Source organism: Danio aesculapii, chromosome 1 (genome assembly GCF_903798145.1).
Source record: "Danio aesculapii chromosome 1, fDanAes4.1, whole genome shotgun sequence".
Lineage (NCBI taxonomy): Eukaryota > Metazoa > Chordata > Actinopteri > Cypriniformes > Danionidae > Danio > Danio aesculapii.
This window is the reverse complement of record NC_079435.1, coordinates 5631107-5653689: the sequence shown is the minus strand read 5'-3', so window position 1 is coordinate 5653689 and position 22583 is coordinate 5631107. Positions and strand designations below refer to the sequence as shown.

Genomic DNA, 22583 nt, shown 5'->3' with positions numbered 1-22583 from the left:
GAAAGAGCAGTCAGTCTCTGCCGCCGTTTTATGAAAACAAAAACATCGTCTTACTAATGTAGAAGTGGTGAGATTCCTTCAATTCGGTTGTTTTGATGGATTATCGGGGAGATAGAAATGAATACTTGTCCGCAGTTCGACCTACAGTTTCATACAGGTGAGTGATACAGTAAACAGTAACGTTAGCCTAAGTAAACTATCATATTGGAATTTTGTGGCGTTTCTCTCGCTATGTTTTTGTCGTCATGTCCCACTTTATTACATATAGGTAGATTGTTCTGCTAATTTATACATAATTGTTCAACAATATAGCGACAATATTCTGTGAGAATCTTCCTATTAAAAGCATATAGGTCTAGTTTTGTTTTTAAGGCGAGTCTTGTTTCCTCATTGGAATATTATGGAAGTCCTAGGAGGCGATGTATTCATATTTCTCTCTCTCTCTTGTTTTCTCGTTATTACGACTTTTGTTTTGCTTTTATTTATTTATTTTGTTTATTATTATTATTATTATTATTATTGTTGTTGTTGTTATTAATACCTGCCCAATGTATGACCAGGCATTTTGTCAACTAGCAGCTTCAAAAAATTAAGAATTATACTATCTTTAATAAAGTGACCAGTGATTCCTACTTTGAATCTGTCTGGAGTGTTTAAAACATATTTTATTAATTTGGTAAACAAATTGAAGATTCTATTAAACATTCTATTTTTTTTTTATATATATAAATTCCAAAAGTAAAAACCCTGCAATGAAACGACACTGAACAATAATTAGCCAAAAGTGAAAATGCACTACTTAGTAACAAAATATACATTCTGAACTGATTAAAAAAAAAACATCACAAAACAATTAGCATTAATGCAAAGATTGATTCATAAATAATAAAATCAATAAATAGTAAATATAAAAAATATTAATATAAAAAAACAGAAAAGGCAACAAGTACTGGGTTAATTACATTTGAGATGCAAGGGCCAGAGCTTATATTAAACTATGATTAATTCAATTAGGACATAACTTTTAATAACATGTCTCAGGAAAAAACATTACCAGTGTTCAAAATATGTCAGTGAAAAACACTTCAGTGTTGCATTTCAGTAAAATGTGTTTTAGGCTAAAAAACCGGTCTGTAAAACCTGGAAAAACCGGTCAGTCTTGCAGGTTTCCTTGGAAGAACAAACTCGAACCGCAAAAACACACAATGCATATGAGAAATGAGATGCTGCGAGCTTCCTGTTGATCACATGGCTTTCACACAAACACAATTTCAACTCTAATAAAGTTATGATTTTTTTTCTTTTCAGTGAAAATCTATAAATATTTAAGTACTAAAGCACTGTCAATGAGGATAATTTGTAAAATGCAAATAAAAACGATTTCAGCAAGAAAACAACTCACACAACTAGGACTTTTCCTAGTCCTTCCATGTTAAAACAGTCAGAGGCTTTAAATAAGTTTAAACAATTTAATTAATTAGATGAATAAAGCATTACAGAGCTCCTGGCGTCAAAGAACAGCAACACAGGCAGTATGGATATATATGAGGATAAACACATCAGCATAAGTTCATGTAATTAGTTAAAAACAGAATTAAACTATTATTGCAAGAATTAGTCAATTAATGCATAGGATGAAGTTAAAATCATCAAAAATTATTTCATACCGTAGCTTCATATCTCATTATTTGCAGGGATTCACTTAAAGTAATTGTAAATAACTTCCAGAAAGGACAAATTAAACCAAAAGCAGGACCTTCATTTTTCTTCATAATCTTATTCATACCTGCAACTAGGCATGAGCCGGTATACGATTTATAATATTTTGGAGCAGTAAACATGTCAGGCTAATTAATAAAAATGAATCATTGACTTCTGCTGTCTTCATTAGTTTCAAAAACACAGACTTCTTTACAATTTAAAACAGCATCTTTTGGATATATTATATAAATAATAAATCTTACACATACCTTAGGAACGGTATTACAGAAAATTTTGGCAGTTTTAAAACCTTGACTTTTCCAAACAGCGGTATACCTTGAAAACGGTTATCGCCCCATGCCTACCTGCAACAACTTATTTTGCACCTAGAACTATGCTTTAAACTGGTAACAGTTGAGGGATTATTATTGTAAATATTGTTATATAATCAGATGCCTGAACATAATCATCAGGGTACATTAATCATGAGCACGTGTGTTTACGCATAAATTATTATGACTGCTCTGAACACCTTTAATTTGTTGCAGGAATGCGTGTCTGAAAATGTTTGGTGGCCTGGTCGTACAATGGGCAGGTATAAATAATAATAATAATAATAATAATAATAATAATAATAATAATAATAATAATAATAATAATAATGCATAAATAAAAGCAAACAAAAGTTGTGATAACAAGAAAGGTTTTTGCTTTGTTGAGATCACAAGAAAACAAGTTGTGGTCACAAAAAAAAACAAGAGAGAAAAATATTTTAATGCATGGCCTTTTAGGACTTCTGTAGAACATAGAAAGAGTTCATTATTAATCCTGTAGAGAGACAATGTTGCCTGTATGCAGTGTGTGTCAGAGGTTTTTTATTAAAAGATCTTAATTAACAGCTGAGAAATTAAGAACACTTGCTGTAAAATTATATTTTACAAATACATTGCATTGTCACAAATACATGACATGACTGTCACGTGTGAAATAAGAGTACAGAGATGGATCCAAATGCAAGTGAGATATTTAATGGTAACAGTGAAAATAAGCCAACAGGGCTACAAAAAAGGTGAGGACACTGGAACTCTGGGGCAGGAACAGAGGGACGAAACCAATACCAGCAGTCACTCTTCTAGTCCTGAGCACTACACAGATACACATAAGCAAACACAACGAACTGACATAGAGGCATAGAAACGTAGCCCAGATATAGGCTCAGTAATGAACCTCAGCTGGTGATCAATCAAACAGCTGAGTGCCGTCATAACACGTGACCAAACAAATACACGTGGAAAAACAAACAACACAAACCCATGTGACAAAACAGATACGCCGGAAAGCGCACAAACCTGCAACCGTGACAATACCCCTCCTCTTAAGAGCACCTCCTGGTGCTCCCAGAAGAGCTTACCTGGCGATTGAATTCATCGATAAGAGAGTGATCCAATATGTCCCTAGCCGGAACCCAACTTCTCTCCTCTGGACCGTAACCTTCCCAGTCCACCAAGTACTGAAATCCTCGCCCCCTCCGTCTTGAATCCAGAATGCGCTTAACCGAATAAACGGTCTCCCCATCTACGAGACGCGGCGGGGGAGGGACCAGACTGGGCGGGTTAATGGCCGTATGAAAAACGGGCTTTAATTTGGAAACATGAAACACGGGATGTATTCTCCTGTACGCTGGAGGAAGTTTGAGGCGGACTGCCACCGGACTAATGATTTTGATGACAGTGAATGGGCCAATAAATTTAGGTGCAAGTTTATTACATACGGAACGCAAGGGAATATTCTTAGTTGAAAGCCACACTTTTTGACCGACGACGTAAACGGGAGGCTTAGACCGGTGGCGATCGGCTTTAGCCTTGGTGCGCGCACCCACTTGGAAGAGGGTTTGTCTGGCCCTGTTCCAAGTGCGTCGGCACCTCTGGACAAAGGCGTGAGCGGAGGGGACCGCGACTTCGGATTCCAGACTGGGAAAAACTGGTGGCTGGTAACCTAAACTACACTGAAACGGAGAAAGGCCCGTGGCTGACACTGGCAATGAGTTGTGTGCGTACTCCACCCATGGGAGCTGCTGACTCCAAGAGGTGGGATTCTGGGAAACCAAACAACGTAACATACGCTTGAGATCTTGGTTGGCCCTTTCAGTCTGTCCGTTACTCTGAGGATGGAAACCAGAAGAAAGACTTACAGACGCCCCCAATAAACGACAAAATTCTCTCCAAAATTTAGAGACAAACTGAGGCCCCCTGTCAGAAACCACGTCCGTCGGGAGGCCATGAATGCGAAAGACGTGATTTATGACAGCATCCGCTGTCTCTCTGGCTGAGGGTAATTTGGGCAGAGGGATAAAGTGAGTAGCCTTCGAGAACCGGTCCACCACGGTCAAAACAGCCGTATTGCCACCAGATGGCGGGAGACCTGTGACAAAATCTAGCGAAATGTGCGACCAGGGTCTCGAAGGCACTGACAGAGGATGAAGGAGTCCAGCGGGAGGTCGATTAGAAGTCTTAGAAACAGCACAAACGGAACAGGCCAAAACAAACTCACGTATATCCCGTGCCATAGCTGGCCACCAGAATCACTGTTTAACCAAAAATATAGTACGACTCACCCCAGGATGACAAGCCACTTTGGAGGAATGTCCCCATCGAATGACGTCAGACCGAATCTCCTCCGGCACAAACAAGCGGCTGGGTGGGCATCCGGCCGGGGGCGTTACCCCATCCAGGGCTGTGCGAACCCTGCTCTCGATCTCCCATGTCACCGCAGAAATACAAATCCTCTGAGGAACGATGGTCTCAAGAGACGTATTGCGCTCGGAAAAATAAAAAAGACGGGATAACGCATCGGGTTTGATGTTCTTAGAACCCGGTCGATAAGAGATGGTAAAGTCGAATCGTCCGAAAAATAATGCCCACCGAGCCTGCCTGGAGCTAAGTCGTTTGGCAGACTTGATGTATTCAAGGTTCTTATGGTCGGTCCAAACGATAAAGGGAACCCCCGAACCCTCCAACCAATGACGCCACTCCTCCAAAGCGAGTTTGACAGCCAACAACTCCCTATTACCAATGTCGTAATTACGTTCTGCGGGAGATAATCGGTGTGAAAAAAACGCGCAAGGATGAATTCTGTCATCCGAGGATGCACGCTGGGACAGGATAGCGCCCACCCCCACCTCTGACGCGTCAACCTCCACCACAAACTGCCGGGAGGGATCAGGAGTCACCAGAATGGGGGCTGAAACAAAGCGGCCCTTTAATTTTGTGAATGCAGCCTGTGCTGCACTCGACCACCTGAAGGAAGTCTTGGAGGAGGTTAAGGACGTCAGAGGGGCGGCGAGCTGGCTGAAATTGCAAATAAAACGCCGGTAAAAATTGGCGAAGCCCAGAAATCTCTGCAGGGCCTTACGAGACTCCGGAATTGGCCAATTCACCACAGCCTGAATCTTCTCTGGATCCATGCGCACCCCCTCGACCGACACAATGTGTCCTAAAAAAGGAACAGACTGTGCATGAAACACGCATTTCTCCGCCTTGACAAAAAGCCCATTCTCTAGCAGCCTCTGAAGCACTCGCCTGACGTGCTGCACATGTTCCTGGAGAGAACGGGAAAAAATCAGAATGTCATCCAGGTAGACATAAATAAACTGATCTATCATATCTCGCAACACATCATTGACGAGTGCTTGGAAAACTGCGGGGGCGTTGGAAAGCCCAAAAGGGAGAACACAATATTCAAAATGACCCCTGGGGGTATTAAATGCAGTTTTCCATTCATGACCCTGCTTAATGCGAACCAAATGATATGCGTTGCGGAGATCTAATTTCGTGAAAAAAGATGCCCCCTGCAGACGCTCGAACGCTGAAGACATCAGCGGCAAAGGATATGTATTCTTCACCGTGATGTTGTTCAGCCCTCGATAATCTATGGAAGGACGAAGAGACCCATCTTTCTTTTTCACGAAAAAGAACCCCGCCCCCGCCGGTGAAGAAGAAGGGCGAATGATCTTAGCCGCTAGAGAATCAGAAATGTATTTCTCCATGGCCTCCCTCTCAGGAATAGAAAGAGAGTATAGTTTGCCTTTAGGCGGAGATGTACCTGGCAATAAATCTATAGCACAGTCATAGGGACGATGAGGAGGCAGAGAAGCAGCCCGAGACTTACTGAACACTCTCTTCAGGTCGAGGTACTCACTGGGCACGTTTGACAGGTCCATGCGCTCCTCCTGAAACACAGAACAAGACACAGCAGAACGAGCAGACGAAAGACAAGACTCATGACAGTTCTCACTCCACGAAAATATAGTATTAAGACCCCAGTTAATGTGAGGCTTATGGAGGATCAGCCAAGGATGACCTAAAACCACTGGTGTGTTAGCACAGTCTGTTAAAAAGAAAGATATATTTTCAACATGATTTCCGGACGTGATCATCTTTATGGGTTTAGTGGAGTGAGTGATAGTGGGAAGGGAAAGTCCGCTGAGGGCGCGTACTGCAATGGGTTGTGAAAGGGTGTTAACCGGAAGTTTAAAACTGAAAGCGAAACTGGAATCAATGAAATTCCCCTCTGCCCCGGAATCAACAAGGGCATGGGTGTTCTGGCTTCCGGAACCCCATGATAAAGTGACGGGCAACAAGGTAGCCGCCGCAGAGGGTTTATCCAGATTAATTTCACCCATCAGTAACCTCTTACCTACTGATGGGTGTTGTCTTTTACTGGACAGGAAACCACACGATGTCCCGTGCCACCACAGTAAAGGCAGAGTCCCTCCTCTCTCCGTCGGCGCTTCTCCTGCACGGACAAGCGGGACCTGCCCACCTGCATCGGTTCCGGGTCAGCGCTTCCCACCTCCGGTGCCGCAGCCAAAACCGGAGGACCAGAGACCGGCTCCAAAAACCTGACCTGCTGCCTGCGATTCTCTCGGCGAAGCAATCGGGCGTCCACCCGAACCGCCAGATCCACTAATTCGTCCAAGGTCTTTGGAAGATCTGCAGTATAGATCTCGTCCTGAAGACGCTCGGATAGTCCATGCAGGAACATGTCCCACTGCGCCTCCTCGTTCCAGCCGCACTCAGCCGCCAAAGTCCGAAACTCAATAGAGTAGTCCGCCACGCTCCGATTTCCCTGACGGAGTTCAGCGAGGATTCGGGCGGCCTCTCTCCCGGAAGCGGCCCGATCAAACACCTTCTTAAGCTCTTTGGAGAACAGCTCGAAGGTAGAACAGCATGGCAGTTTCTGTTCCCAGGCTGTAGTTCCCCATTGAGCCGCCTTACCCGAAAGGAGAGTGATGACAAAGGCAACCTTAGACTGCTCCGTGGAGAACAACGACGGTTGCAACGTGATGTACAAGGAACACTTGGAGAGAAAGGACCGGCATAGGTGAGGCTCTCCGGAATAGCAGGTTGGAGGAGGAAGGCGAGGTTCAACAAGGCGATTAGTAGTCATTGGTGCTGGCAACACTACAGGGGCTGGTGCGGTCTCAGCTTGTGCCGCTCCTGTAACCAGCTGTTGGACCTGCGTGGTGAGCAAGGAGACCTGGCCGACCAGAGCCTGAATCGCCTGAGCGGTGGTAGCTAATGCCTCATCCTGCCGGTCAACCCTGGCGTTACTGAGTGAGACGAACTCAGAGATCTGGGATGCAATCGCTGGATCCATGACAAGGTCAGTTCGTTCTGTCACGTGTGAAATAAGAGTACAGAGATGGATCCAAATGCAAGTGAGATATTTAATGGTAACAGTGAAAATAAGCCAACAGGGCTACAAAAAGGGTGAGGACACTGGAACTCTGGGGCAGGAACAGAGGGACGAAACCAATACCAGCAGTCACTCTTCTAGTCCTGAGCACAACACAGATACACATAAGCAAACACAACGAACTGACATAGAGACATAGAAACGTAGCCCAGATATAGGCTCAGTAATGAACCTCAGCTGGTGATCAATCAAACAGCTGAGTGCCGTCATAACACGTGACCAAACAAATACACGTGGAAAAACAAACAACACAAACCCATGTGACAAAACAGATACTCCGGAAAGCGCACAAACCTGCAACCGTGACAATGACAAATGCAAGAGGGAAAGCAGATCAGTGTGCAGTTACATTTAAAGGATGAAATTTCCATGTAAATGTAGTGGTTTAATCATCTGAATCAGTACTACATTAGAAATGAATGTGTGGATTATATTGCCTTGTTATGCTTATCTTCAGTGTACAGACTGAACTCACCAGACCCCATGAAGAATGACTAGTCAACATACCTGCCAACACTCCCGTTTTTCCCAGGAGTATCCTGTATTTTACACCCGCCACCCTCCCATTTTGTTTTTTCTCCCAGAAAACTCCCGTAATTCCATTTGGTGCAGTCTCCAACAGCAGTCTCCCGGTCGTCATCTTTCATTTAGTGTCCCATCACTGCCGCCTGAAACCCGGTCAATTGTAGCTTACAATTACTAACACCACAAACATCCCCCGGTTCTCAACTATGTTACCCAGCTTTGTGTCCATAAGGAATGACTGGTCAGTGAATCATCCACCCTAATTTAGGGAAAGCACTGGTCCGGTGTTTAGGTAAGTGCTTAACTAAAGAGTGTTTTGTTTTTTGACAGTTTCTGACTTGGAACATAAAAATAATTGTTCATTATTAATCCTGTAAAATGACAAGATTGTATGTGTTGGGAAACTGACAGTTTTAACCCAAGAAGGACCAGTCTGTCAGATTAAGAAGAGCCAGAGTCAGAGATTCAGTCAAAGAAGGTTTGCTGAGGATAGTTTGCAGTTTCATCAGCCGAAGCCAGCTTCAACACTCTCAGAGTTTGTAGGCCTCTCTGCTTACAATCACAAATCATCAACAATTGTACAAGATAACATCCCCAACTGCGTCATACATGAAGGTGTTTTAACCTGGTTGGTTATAACACAGATAGACTTTCCCAGTGCTTAATTTGTGAATTGCGAGGTCCCGGAACAAATCGGGGTAAAGGATCCAGCATGTTACCCGAGGATGGAGGGGTGTTGCAGACGAAAGTGAAGAGGGTTGGGGAGTCTTGGAAGAAAGTGAAACTGAACAGCGGACAGGGGAGGAGAGCGGTTAAGGAGGGGGATCGGTAAAATGAGATGCCGGATCCAGCCTGGTCTGACACAAATTAAGCCCTGGACTTTTCATGTGTGCCTACAGTTACGAACAATATCTCCAATGATTACTTAGGTGTCAAACATACAAAGTTCAGACAGTCAGTAGGCTCTTCAGACCTGTAAGAATGAGCCATAAAAAAAAGAACACACACAAAAAGTACAAACTGTTTTATACTCCTGGCTGTTTCTTGTGCTGTCAGCCACCTTATCAAAACTGGTAGAATAAACATAGCAGACTAATACAAAGACTCTAAGACCATTCACATCTAGTAACTGCTGTTCAAGTAGCATCAAAGGTCCAGTTCCACATGAGAGGTCTCTGTGACCCCTTGAATGTGCCAGAAGATCCTGAGAAAACCAATAACTTGGCATACAGAAAAGCAATGACACACATCCCAGCAAGCATTTTTTGTTTTTAATAGATGTCTAATAGATGTATAAACATAGTCGTCTTGGCTAAAACAAGGCAACATTTGGGCTGTTAGGGAAAATCAAATAGACGTCTAAGAATAGGGTCAATGCATTATCCATGTAAATTTAGTGGAGACACTGATCCTGGGTTTAGTGGATACACTGATCCTGAAGTTAGGTAAGCTCTGTACTAAACAGTTTTTGTTTGTTTGTTTGTTTACTGTTTTTGACTTGGAACATAGAAAAAGTAATGAATAACAGTAGTAATGAATGTAAAAGTGTTTGGATTATATTTGCTTGTTGTGTTCCTCCTTAAGGTACAAACCGAACACTCCAAAGCCCAGCCGTTTGTCCGTGAGGAGTGACCTGTCAATGGATTATCCACTTAAATTTAGTGGAGACACTGATCCTGGGTTTAGTGGATACACTGATCCTGAAGTTAGGTAAGCTCTGTACTAAACAGGTTTTGTTTGTTTGTTTGTTTACTGTTTTTGACTTGGAACATAGAAAAAGTAATGAATAACAGTAGTAATGAATGTAAAAGTGTTTGGATTATATTTGCTTGTTGTGTTCCTCCTTAAGGTACAGACCGAACACTCCAAAGCCCAGCCGTGTGTCCATGAGGAGTGACCTGTCAATGGATTATCCACTTAAATTTAGTGGAGACACTGATCCTGGGTTTAGTGGATACACTGATCCTGAAGTTAGGTAAGCTCTGTACTAAACAGGTTTTGTTTGTTTGTTTACTGTTTTTGACTTGGAACATAGAAAAAGTAATGAATAACAGTAGTAATGAATGTAAAAGTGTTTGGATTATATTTGCTTGTTGTGTTCCTCCTTAAGGTACAAACCGAACACTCCAAAGCCCAGCCGTTTGTCCGTGAGGAGTGACCTGTTAATGCATTATCCACCTAAATTTAGTGGATACACTGATCCTGGGTTTAGTGGATACACTGATCCTGAAGTTAGGTAAGCTCTGTACTAAACAGGTTTTGTTTGTTTGTTTGTTTACTGTTTTTGACTTGGAACATAGAAAAAGTAATGAATAACAGTAGTAATGAATGTAAAAGTGTTTGGATTATATTTGCTTGTTGTGTTCCTCCTTAAGGTACAGACCGAACACTCCAAAGCCCAGCCGTGTGTCCATGAGGAGTGACCTGTCAATGGATTATCCACTTAAATTTAGTGGATACACTGATCCTGGGTTTAGTGGATACACTGATCCTGAAGTTAGGTAAGCTCTGTACTAAACAGGTTTTGTTTGTTTGTTTACTGTTTTTGACTTGGAACATAGAAAAAGTAATGAATAACAGTAGTAATGAATGTAAAAGTGTTTGGATTATATTTGCTTGTTGTGTTCCTCCTTAAGGTACAAACCGAACACTCCAAAGCCCAGCCGTTTGTCCGTGAGGAGTGACCTGTTAATGCATTATCCACCTAAATTTAGTGGATACACTGATCCTGGGTTTAGTGGATACACTGATCCTGAAGTTAGGTAAGCTCTGTACTAAACAGTTTTTGTTTGTTTGTTTGTTTACTGTTTTTGACTTGGAACATAGAAAAAGTAATGAATAACAGTAGTAATGAATGTAAAAGTGTTTGGATTATATTTGCTTGTTGTGTTCCTCCTTAAGGTACAAACCGAACACTCTAAAGCCCAGCCGTTTGTCCGTGAGGAGTGACCTGTTAATGCATTATCCACCTAAATTTAGTGGATACACTGATCCTGGGTTTAGTGGATACACTGATCCTGAAGTTAGGTAAGCTCTGTACTAAACAGGTTTTGTTTGTTTGTTTGTTTACTGTTTTTGACTTGGAACATAGAAAAAGTAATGAATAACAGTAGTAATGAATGTAAAAGTGTTTGGATTATATTTGCTTGTTGTGTTCCTCCTTAAGGTACAGACCGAACACTCCAGAGCCCAGCTGTGTGTCCGTGAGGAGTGACCTGTCAATGGATTATCCAAGTAAATTTAGTGGATACACTGATCCTGGGTTTAGTGGATACACTGATCCTGAAGTTAGGTAAGCTCTGTACTAAACAGTTTTTGTTTGTTTGTTTGTTTACTGTTTTTGACTTGGAACATAGAAAAAGTAATGAATAACAGTAGTAATGAATTTAAAAGTGTTTGGATTATATTTGCTTGTTGTGTTCCTCCTTAAGGTACAGACCGAACACTCCAGAGCCCAGCCGTGCACATAAATGTGCAGATTAGTTTAATAGATGAAACAAATTAACTATAATAAAACACAGGAACAAGAACATAAAGCACACTCGGCGTCAAACAATGACTGATGCATGGAAGTTTATATACAGGGCGAATAAGAGATAGCAAAATAAATAACAAAGGTTTGAAGACAATAAAAACATGAAAATATAAAGGGTGTGGTTTAGGGAACACACAGAGAAGTCTCCACAATAATGTAGTTATTTAGTCACCTGCATTTAGTAGGGCTTTTTTTACTCGTAATAATATTAACAACAGATACTTTTACTCTACTTGCACTACATTTTTGGGGAAGTAATGGTACATTTTTTTGAGTAAGATTTTCCAGCACTTTTTCCACCATGCAGTTAGGTTTAAAAGATGAAACAAGCAAACAAACAAACAGTAACCATTTCAAACAGAAACCAATGCAGAAAACCATAAAATACAGGAACATTTACATAAAACACACTCAGAGGCAAACAACAAAATAACAAGAGTTTTAGTAGAACGTCCTGGTTACGTACGTAACCCACGTTCCCTGAATAGGGAACGGAGATGTGTGTCATTATTAAACAGACTTTGGGAGTGCTTTAGACGACCAATCACTTCTGAAGATAAGAAAACGGGCCAATGAAATGCCAATTGAATTGGCGGAGCTTAGCTCCACAGCTGAAACTTATGAGCCAATTAGGGCTATATCAGTCGGCTGCTGGAGCCAGCTCATCAGAATTTGCCTGCTGAAGAGCCGATCGCTCAGCTCCCAGCTGGAGACTCAGGTGCTGTGGCAGTGGAGACACACGTCTCCGTTCCCTATTCGGGGAACGTGGGTTACGTACGTAACCAGGACGTTCCCCTTCATATGGGAACTTCTACGTGTGTCTGTATTAAACAGACTTTGGGAGACTGTATGGAAAGCGCCACAGCAGCTAAGCCTGTCGCGCTCCTGATGTGTAGTTTGCCAAGCCAAAGCGTGAGCGCACTGACATCACCAAGAGCGCAACCTTCCAACGTCCCCTAGGCCCAACATATTACCATTACATGGGAATAAAAGTTTAATCGGGGGTCGTAAGTGTGCTTTTACCTAGCTAATATAGACTAGGGATTTTGGAAATACGACAGTACGTTGGGAAAGCGTGCCAGTCCCCGAAGGGGGAGGACGCAGCGGAGACCACCTGCTACCCTAAAAGGGGAGACCTGATGGTAAGGAGACATATGGACTAGCCCTAATGAGGGGGAGTGCTACATATGATAAGCTGGTTAGCGGTTTAGGGAAGACACGGGACCGCCTAATAAGGGGGAACACACCGTGGTAATAATGCATATGACATCACCAAATGGGGATGCACATAGCTGGCACCGATCCTCAATATGCGTGTAAACCTAATGGGCATACCAACTGCACACTGAGCCATGCACTCGACTCCTCCGCTGAGTCGATGCTGGGGGCCTCGGAGGAATTCTCTAGGGTTCGTCTGGGAAGGGAAACTTACTAGTAGAATAGGAAAAAGCGCACGCATCTCCGGTTTAGGGAGCCTGGCGCAGCAAGCGTTTGTGACACCGAGCTTAATTACCCCCGGATTGATTGGGATTACCCAATAACCGGGAGAAAACTGGCTCCACTCTGAGGTTATAGAACCTCGCAAATGTGTTAGGTGTCGCCCAACCCGCAGCTCTGCAGATATCTGTGAGAGAGGCGTCGCGTGCTAACGCCCATGAGGAAGCGACACCTCTAGTGGAGTGCGCTCTTACGTTAGGAGGGCGCGGCTCGCCCTGGCATTGATAAGCGAGGGCGATGGCATCAACTAACCAGTGGGCCAACCTCTGTTTTGACACGGCACTTCCCTTTTGCCGGCCACCATAACAGATAAAGAGCTGTTCACATGATCTTACATTTTGCGTTCGTTCCACGTAAAAGCGCAAAGCGCGAACAGGACAAAGCAGTGAATGGGCTGAGCCTGCCTCCTCCGCAGGCAGCGCTTGCAGGTTCACCACCTGATCTCTAAATGGGGTGGTAGGAACCTTGGGCACATAGCCAGGTCGGGGTCTCAGGACAACGTGAGAGTAACCTGGCCCGAATTCAAGGCACGATTCGCTGACCGAAAATGCCTCCAGATTCCCAACTCTCTTGAATGACGCCAATGCGATCAGCAAAGCTGTCTTAAATGACAGAAATCTAAGGGATACCGAATCGAGTGGCCCGAACGGATCTCTCTGCAGACCCGCCAGGACTATAGAGAGATCCCAAGAGGGCATGAGAGGGGAGCGGGACGGAATTAATCGTCGCGCGCCTCTGAGGAATCGGATGATTAGATCATGCTTCCCGAGCGTGTTGCCATCCACCGCGTCATGATGAGCGGAGATCGCAGCCACGTAAACCTTCAGTGTGGAGGGTGACAGCCTACGCTCCAGCTTATCCTGAAGGAAGGATAACACAATGCTAATCTGGCAAGTTCGGGGGTCTTCTCGGCGAGAAGCGCACCACTCAGAGAATAGACTCCACTTCAGGGCGTAGGCATGCCTCGTGGGGGTGCTCTAGCCTGAGTGATGGTGTTAAGTACCACGGGGGGTAAGTCACCTAAGTCCTCCGCGCTCCGTCTATGGACCACACGTGGAGGTTCCAGAGATCTGGGCATGGGTGCCAGATGGTGCCCCGTCCCTGAGAGAGGAGGTCCTCCATTAGGGGAATGCGCCAAGGAGTGGCCGCCGCGAGGAGTGTGAGCTCCGAAACCCAGGTCCGGTTGGGCCAGAGGGGCGCAACAAACAAGACCTGCTCCTCGTCCTCCCTGACTTTGCACAAAGTTTGTGTGATTAGGCTCACTGGGGGAAACGCATATTTGCGCGTGCCCGATGGCCAGCTGTGAGCCAGTGCATCCGTGCCGAGGGGGGCCTCGGTCAGGGAATAAAACAGCTGGCAATGTGCGTTCTCGGCGGAAGCAAACAGATCGATCTGGGCTTCCCCGAAGCGCGCCCATATCAGCTGGACCGAATCGGGGTGGAGTCTCCACTGTCCTCGGGACACTAGCTGCCGTGAGAGCGCATCGGCTGCACGGTTGAGCTCGCCCGGGATGTGAATGGCACGCAGCGATTTCAGCTGCATGTGACTCCAAAGGAGCAGACGGCGAGCGAGCTGAGACATGCGGCGAGAGCGTATACCCCCCATACGGTTGATATAAGCCACCGTCGCCATGCTGTCCGTCCTGACCAGCACGTGTTTTTGCTCCAACACTGGAAAAAAGCGGCGGAGAGCCAGATACACTACCAACAGCTCCAGGCAGTTGATATGCCAAAGCAGGCGGGGTCCGGACCACGAACCCGCGGCTGCTTGCTCGTTGCACACCGCCCCCCAGCCTGTGCTGGAGGCATCTGTCGTTACGACAACATGCCTGGATACTAGCCCTAGGGGCACTCTGGCCCGTAGACAAGCCAGATCCGTCCAGGGGCTGAGGGTGCGGAGACACAGCGGAGTGATGTGCACCCGGTGCGTACACGCGCGCCATGCCCGTCTGGGGACTCGATCGCGAAGCCAACGCTGAAGTGGTCTCATATGAAGCAAACCGAGCGGCGTGACCGCGGCTGCGGTTGCCATATGCCCCAGGAGCCTCTGAAAACATTTCAGCGGGACCACTATCTTCCTGTGGAGCTCGTTCACACAGGAAAGCATTAGCCTGGCGCGCTCCTCGGAGAGGCGCGCAACTATGGTGATCAAATCCAGCTCCAGCCCGAGATAAGAGATCCTCTGCACAGGGCAAAGTTTGCTCTTCTCTCGGTTGACCTGAAACCCCAACTGGTCGAGGTGCCGAAGCACTTTGTCTCTGTGCATAATCAACTGATCGCAAGAGGAGGCTAGAATGAGCCAGTCGTCGAGATAGTTGAGTATGCAGATACCCGCGAGCCGCAAGGGCGCTAGAGCACCCTCCGCGAGCTTGGTGAAAACCCGCAGAGACAGAGAAAGCTCGAAGGGGAGGACTTTGTACTGCCACGCTCGTCCTTCGAACGCAAACCGGAGAAAAGGGCGGTGACATGGAAGAATAGAGACGTGAAAATACGCGTCCTTCAGGTCTATGGCTGCAAACCAATCCTGTGGACGGACGCTCTGAAGCAAGCGTTTCTGCGTGAGCATTCTGAAAGGCATTTTGTGTAAATGACAGTTCAGTCTGCGCAGATCTAAGATTGGTCTTAACCCCCCGCTCTTTTTGGGCATGATGAAATACGGACTGTAAAACCCGGACTTCATCTCGGCTGGAGGGACCTGCTCGATTGCATCCTTCGCCAGGAGGACAGCAATCTCCTCTCGCAAGACAGGGGCGCTCTCGGGGATAACCCTCGTAAAAAGGACACCCGTGAACTTAGGAGGGCGAATAGCAAACTGAATCGCATAGCCGAGTCTGACCGTCCGTATGAGCCACCGCGACGCGCTGGGCAGCGCTAACCAGGCCGGCAGAGCGCACGCTAATGGCACCATCGGAGCGATCGCTGACGTGCCAGCGGAGGGGCAGCTCGGGATGGGAGTGCTCATCCCGGAAAGCGGTGCGTCCCGAGAATGAGCTGAAAATAAGAGAATTTATCTTACCTTCCTCCCTGGATCCCGTGGTGAGGCCAGAGTGAGCGAAAGGAGTCCGTCCTGCTGCACTCTGAGGGCCTGAGGCGAAGGGTCCCGGCGCTGCGAGCTGGAAGGCAGAGCGTCCCAGACTGGCAGTGCTCGGGTTTGCGCATCAGGAGAGAGAGGAAACTGCTCTTTTATTGACAATTTGGTTGCCGCCAGCCCGGAGGCCGGCAGCGATGAGTTTAAAGTCGTTGTTATGGACTGATGTGATGATCCTCGGCCCCCCACCGAGGAAAGAGCAGGTCCCCTCTTCTCCGGATGGCCCGTCTCAGGGTCGCTTCGCGGTCCGTTTACCGGACTTAGCGGCGCCCTGGGGCGGGGGCGTCACAGTCCCGCGGGAGGCTCGGCATTGCCGCTTGGCCGGTGGAGCAGGCAGCGGAAGCGGAGCAGATGTTGAAGCCGCGGGTGGACGCCCTCGGCGAGGAGCAGCCGCAGCGGAAGGGGCAGCGGGAGGAGCAGTTTTCCGAGCCTGCTGATGGATGACCTCACCCATCGCCTTGGACTGCTCTTTCACCGCGGAGAATTCCTGGGTGAACTCCCCAACGGTGTCGCCGAACAGGCCAGCCTGGGATATGGGAGCGTTAAGAAAGCGAGCTTTGTCAACGTCTCTCATATCAGCCAAGCTCAGCCAGAGGTGGCGTTCCTGGACCACTAATGTTGCCATCGTCTTCCCCAGGGCACGAGCAGCCAATTTGGTGGTCATGAGAGCATAATCGGTTGCCGTGCGGAGCTCATGCAGCAAGCCCGGGGAAGAACCACCCTCCTGCATCTCAGCCAGCTTCTCTGCTTGGTGGCGTTGATAGGTGGCTATAGCATGCAGAGCGGAGGCGGCCTGGCCCGCAGCAGTGTAGGCTCTGGCCGTGAGAGACTCAGATAACCTGCACGCTTTGGAAGGGATTTTGGGTGGACCTCTCCAAGTGGAGTGGCTCTGCGGACAGAGATTGACCGCGATGGCACGCTCCACCTGGGGAATCGCCTCATAACCCCTGGCCGCTCCGTCATCGAGGGAGGTGAGAGCGGGAGCGCACGAGGACCGGGCAGAAAAAGGTGCCCTCCATGCCTGCATAAGCTCTCTGTGTACCTCCGGGAAGAAGGGGATGGGGGGTCTAGAAGGCTTCGCCTTTTTCACCCCCACATAACACCCATCTAAGCGGTCCAGCCGCGGTTCTGGGGGACAAGCCATCTCCAGTCTCACGGCCAAACAGCCCGGAATAACACGGCTAACATATCCGACTCCAGATCTGGAACCTCACTGACAACCCCGGAGGGTGGTAGGGGTCCGGATCTTCATCAGAGCATGTCAGCCCGCCCTCCGATGCAGCGATGGACATGGACGTCCCCGGTGTCATCTAATGAGAGCGCGGCCAACCCAGAGGATGGACTAGCACTAACACTCGAAGCAGAAACAGAGCGCACTGACGAGGAGCGAGGGGTCCGCGGGCCCGAAGGCGACGGATTAGCCCCCACTGTAACCCTCAGGCCTGCCTGAGTGCTAACCGCTTGGTGGGGAGCAGCAGGGGTGACTTGCCCTAGTAAAAGAGCTCGCCGTGACCTCAGTTGCGCAACAGTCAAGCCATCGCAATGCGGGCAAGAACTGTCCGCGAGCACCGCATCAACTTGTTGGACCCCCAAGCATGCGACGCAGTACTCGTGCCTGTCATCCGGGGAGAGGAAACCACCGCATCCAGAAACGCACGGTCGAAACGACATCTTTAAAAAGACGCGCTGCACGACCGTGTGCTCTCTTAGGGAATTCTGCTCTTTTAACAAACTGCTCTTTCAGGTCACCAGCGAAACGCCAAGGGGACGGGAAACCCAGCTCGACCACCTCTAGAACGTCTTACCTCGCACTGGTGAGAATAATGCTTTCTTCAAGGTTGGAAGTCAGCTCAGCAGAAGGGTTCTTCAGTCTCAGATCGGGTCTGAAGCAACAATTCTGATGAGCTGGCTCCAGCAGCCGACTGATATAGCCCTAATTGGCTCATCAGTTTCAGCTGTGGAGCTAAGCTCTGCCAATTCAATTGGCATTTCATTGGCCCGTTTTCTTATCTTCAGAAGTGATTGGTCGTCTAAAGCACTCCCAAAGTCTGTTTAAAACAGACACACGTAGAAGTTCCTATATGAAGGGGAACTGAGAAACACATCAAAATCTCTGTGTGAATGTAGTGATTTAGTCATCTGAAATAATACTACAGTGGTGATGATTGTGTCGATTTTATTCCCTTGTTATGCTCATCTTTAATGTACAGACGAAACCCTTCAGAGCCCAGCTGTGTGTCCATGAAAAGTGACCAGTCAATGCATAACATTTCTGACTTGGAAAATAGAAATTCTGAAAATCTTATTTAACAGCTGCAAAATCTGGAAGAACTAGAAGAGGAAGAGCTAGACGAAATTATAAATAGCTCTAAACCAGCTACGTGTATATTGGACCCAATTCCAACAAAGTTACTGAAAGAATTGCTACCTGTTATAGGAGAACCTCTTCTTAACATTATCAACTCTTCTTTATCTTTAGGCCATGTTCCAAATCCTTACAAGTTAGCTGTTATTAAACCTATTATTAAGAAACCACAACTGGACCCCAGCAACTTAGCTAATTATAGGCCTATTTCAAATCTTCCATTTATATCTAAAATACTAGAAAAAGTTGTTTCTGCTCAATTATGCTCCTTTCTGCAGACGAACAATGTTTTTGAAGTGTTTCAGTTAGGTTTCAGAGCTCATCACAGTACAGAAACTGCATTAGTGAAAATAACCAATGATCTACTCTTAGCTGCTGACCAAGGGTGCATCTCGCTATTAGTTCTACTCGATCTTAGTGCTGCATTTGACACCATTGACCATGGTATCCTTATTAATCGCTTAAAGTCTACAGGTGTCCAGGGACAGGCCCTACAATGGTTTAAGTCATACTTAGCTGACCGTTACCAGTTTGTGAATATTAATGGACAGCCTTCACAAATCAGCCCAGTAAAATAGGGGGTGCCTCAAGGATCAGTTTTAGGCCCTTTGCTGTTTACAATATACATGCTACCCCTGGGAGACATTATTAGAAGACATGGGATCAGCTTTCACTGCTATGCAGATGATACTCAATTATATATTTCAACTAAACCTGACGAGACGTCTGAACTGTCCAAGCTAACTGAGTGTATTAAAGATGTTAAAGACTGGATGACCAACAATGATCTTCTCTTAAACTCAGACAAAACAGAATTCTTACTTATTGGGCCTAAATCCTGTACACAGCAGATCTCATCTGGGATACAAAGTTAGCATTAGCTCTACTATAAAAGATCTTGGTATCATATTAGACAGCAATTTAATTTTTTAAAATCATATATCCCATGTCACAAAAACTGTTACGAAGTATGCTATCCATCTCAGATGCAGAAAAGCTAGTCCATGCTTTTATGACTTCTAGGCTGGACTACTGTAATGCTCTGTTTGCTGGCTGCCCAGCATTCTCTATTAACAAACTTCAATTAGTACAAAATGCAGCTGCCAGAGTTCTTACCAGGTCTAGAAAATTTGATCACATCACCCCAATTTTATCCTCCTTACACTGGCTGCCTGTTAAGTTTCGTATTGAATTTAAAATATTGCTTCTTACCTACAAAGCTTTAAATAATCTAGCTCCTGTTTATCTAACCAATCTTCTGTCTCACTACAATCCAACTCACTCTTTAAGATCTTAAAACTTAGGGCTTCTGGTAGTACCTAGAATAGCAAAGTCGAGTAAAGGAGGTCGAGCCTTCTCATTTATGGCTCCTAAACTCTGCAATAGCCTTCCTGATAACGTCCGAGGCTCAGACACACTCTCCCAATTCAAAACTAGATTAAAGACCTATCTGTTCAGTAAAGCATACACTTAGTGCACCACTTAGAGGGCTTCCACACAGGATCTGCATCTAGTTTATATACACTATGAACAGCAGCTACGCTAATTATTTTCTTTATTCTCCATTTCCACCTGGGGATACTCTTCCCGAGGCCCTCAGACTATGCAGAGTCACTGATTCGATCCAAGACCAACGACGAGATGATCCCAAGGTTTCCATATCCTGGACCAGGCCGTATCCTGAGCAGCTACTGTGGTGGTCATGGAGGAGTGGAGAACATGAGACTGATTCCTGTGACGCTCCAGAAACAGACGAGTCTTCGCTGAGGCCAGCTTCCAGCCTCCGCCACTGAGACTGCAGCTCTGCACGAGACGTTTGGCCAGCGGAGAAATTAAAATTATCGTGCCCAACTGAGCCTGGTTTCTCTCAAGGTTTTTTTTCTTCTCTTCCGCCATTTAGTGAAGTTTTTTTCCCCTCTCCGCTGTCGCCACTGGCTTGCATGGTTCGGGATCTGTAGAGCTGCGCATCGTTGGATTTGCTCTTCAGTGTTTGGACTCTCAGTAGTGATTATTAAACCACACTGAACTGAGCTCAACTGAACTGAACTTAAACACTACAAACTGACTGTTCCTATTTACTATGACCCTTTATGTGAAGCTGCTTTGACACAATCTACATTGTATAAGCGCTATACAAATAAAGGTGAATTGAATAGAATTGAATTGAACACTTGCTGTAAAATCAAATGCCGACATTAGGCTGTAGTTAAAAGGGCAATTATTTATACAGGACTGTATCATCACAAGTAAATGTTGATTTTCTTTCATTTTGAAGCTAAACTAGTCACTACTGTGCAAAATGTTCAGTTCAGTTTTAGATTAGATGTATTTAGCTACATTTGTGTAAAAAAAATCACAGATAAACAAAGATTTAGGTCAGCAGGGTCATACTCATTTTCACTAAAGGCCACTTGCCTAAAGGCCACAATGGCTGCATTAGGGCTGGTTATAACTGTAAAGACTATATGATTATAAATATATTTATGATTGTTAATGTTATTCCTCTTTAACAGATTATTGAATAATTGTCTCTTTTTTATTAAAACATATGAAAGTTACAAATAAATACATTTATCTGTATAAATGTAAAATAGATGTTACTTCTCTGGTTTAACACTTATCCTTTTTTCAGCTCATATCAGCTTGTTATAATGATGGGTTCACACTAAACGCTCACTCTTTACCTTTTTGTCATTAGCAAAAAGCTCCAGTTGCTGTAGAAACCGTCATTCTGAGACGAGTGTAGGACGGCACATTTACATTAGCTGATCTCACTTGACTAAACAAGCTTTTTAGTTGATCATAATGTATTATTATGGCACTGTTGGTGTCTGAGTTTATCTAAATGTAATCCTGAGTTTGGTCAGCAGTTTTGAGGAATTCAGTGTTTGCCCATTCAAAAAGAAGGTAACTGCATTTTTCCTCCAAGTGGAGGTGTGATGCAAAACTACATGATTAAACAGACTCAACTTAGAAAATAACCCAGTGTTTAAATTGACTGTAAATGTCTGTGGTGTTGCTATTAAATACCATTTTTGCTCTCACTTTCATATACTTTGTATAAAAAAAAAATAAAAAAAAAAGGTTTGGCATAAAATGTGAAAACAACAATGTGCTTTAATATAATTTTATTTAAGCACAATAAAACTGTGTTTGGATGTGTTGTAAAGTAAATAGCACCATAATACATGTGTGTTCAACTAACTATAGACCTCCTAAATCCAGTGTGTCTTTAAAGAGTGACTTGTCATTGGATCCTCCTATAAGCGGGTGGTGAAAACTGCCCAACGCATCACAGGGACTACACTGCCAGCCATAGAGGACATCCAGAGGAAACACTGTCTGCACCGAGCACGCAGTATTCTTAAGGACACCTCTCACCCTGCTCACAGACTGTTTTCTCTCCTGCCTTCGGGCAGGCGCTTCAGGCTCCCCCGGACAAAAACCAGCAGACTGAGGAACAGCTTTTTCCCCAGAGCTGTCTCCCTTTTGAACTCTGCCCCTCACTGACTCTTTTGGCTCCCCAATACACCCCCCACACTCCTCTAACTTATACTCCTCACAATCACTGCACTATTTAACATTTGCACATTTAAAGTTTGCACATATTCATTGCACTGATTCACTTATCTGAACTGGACATACCCACAGCACATGAACATTTCTAATTATGTTTATCTATCTGCACACTTCTGCTATAAATAGTATCATGTACATATATTCATTTATTGTAAATCTGTTCATAGCTAATACAACCTGTATATAATGTTCAGAGTACTTCCATCTGTAAATATCACCATAGTTTTTCTATAACTGCACTTTATAACTTATACCTGTATCCTGCACTTGATGCTATTGCACTGCTGGTTAGACCTAAACTGCATTTCGTTGCCTTGTACTTGTACATGTGTAATGACAATAAAGTTGAATCTAATCTAATCTAATAATGTTTAGTGGACACATTAATCTTGGATTAAGATAAATCTGCAATAGACAACATAGATTTTGTAAAGCATGTTTAAAATCTACATACTAATGTCTATGTTTTATTATATTTATTTTTGTGTTGATTTTGGCTCGTTGGTTCTTTGAGTTTTCTCTGTGTTTTGTGTGAAT

General features: G+C 45.1%; 1 protein-coding gene across 1 annotated transcript in view; it reads left to right on the top strand.

The window, feature by feature from the left end:
• The window catches only part of LOC130223621 (uncharacterized), a 74023-nt gene continuing 51440 nt past the window's right edge, over nt 1-22583 (top strand). The window contains exons 1-8 of the mRNA XM_056456412.1: nt 1-157; nt 9568-9693; nt 9833-9958; nt 10094-10219; nt 10359-10484; nt 10620-10745; nt 10885-11010; nt 11150-11275. Of these exons, the coding sequence (XP_056312387.1) occupies nt 96-157; nt 9568-9693; nt 9833-9958; nt 10094-10219; nt 10359-10484; nt 10620-10745; nt 10885-11010; nt 11150-11275 (944 nt within the window). The 5' untranslated portion in view covers nt 1-95. The remainder of the gene's footprint in view (nt 158-9567; nt 9694-9832; nt 9959-10093; nt 10220-10358; nt 10485-10619; nt 10746-10884; nt 11011-11149; nt 11276-22583) is intronic.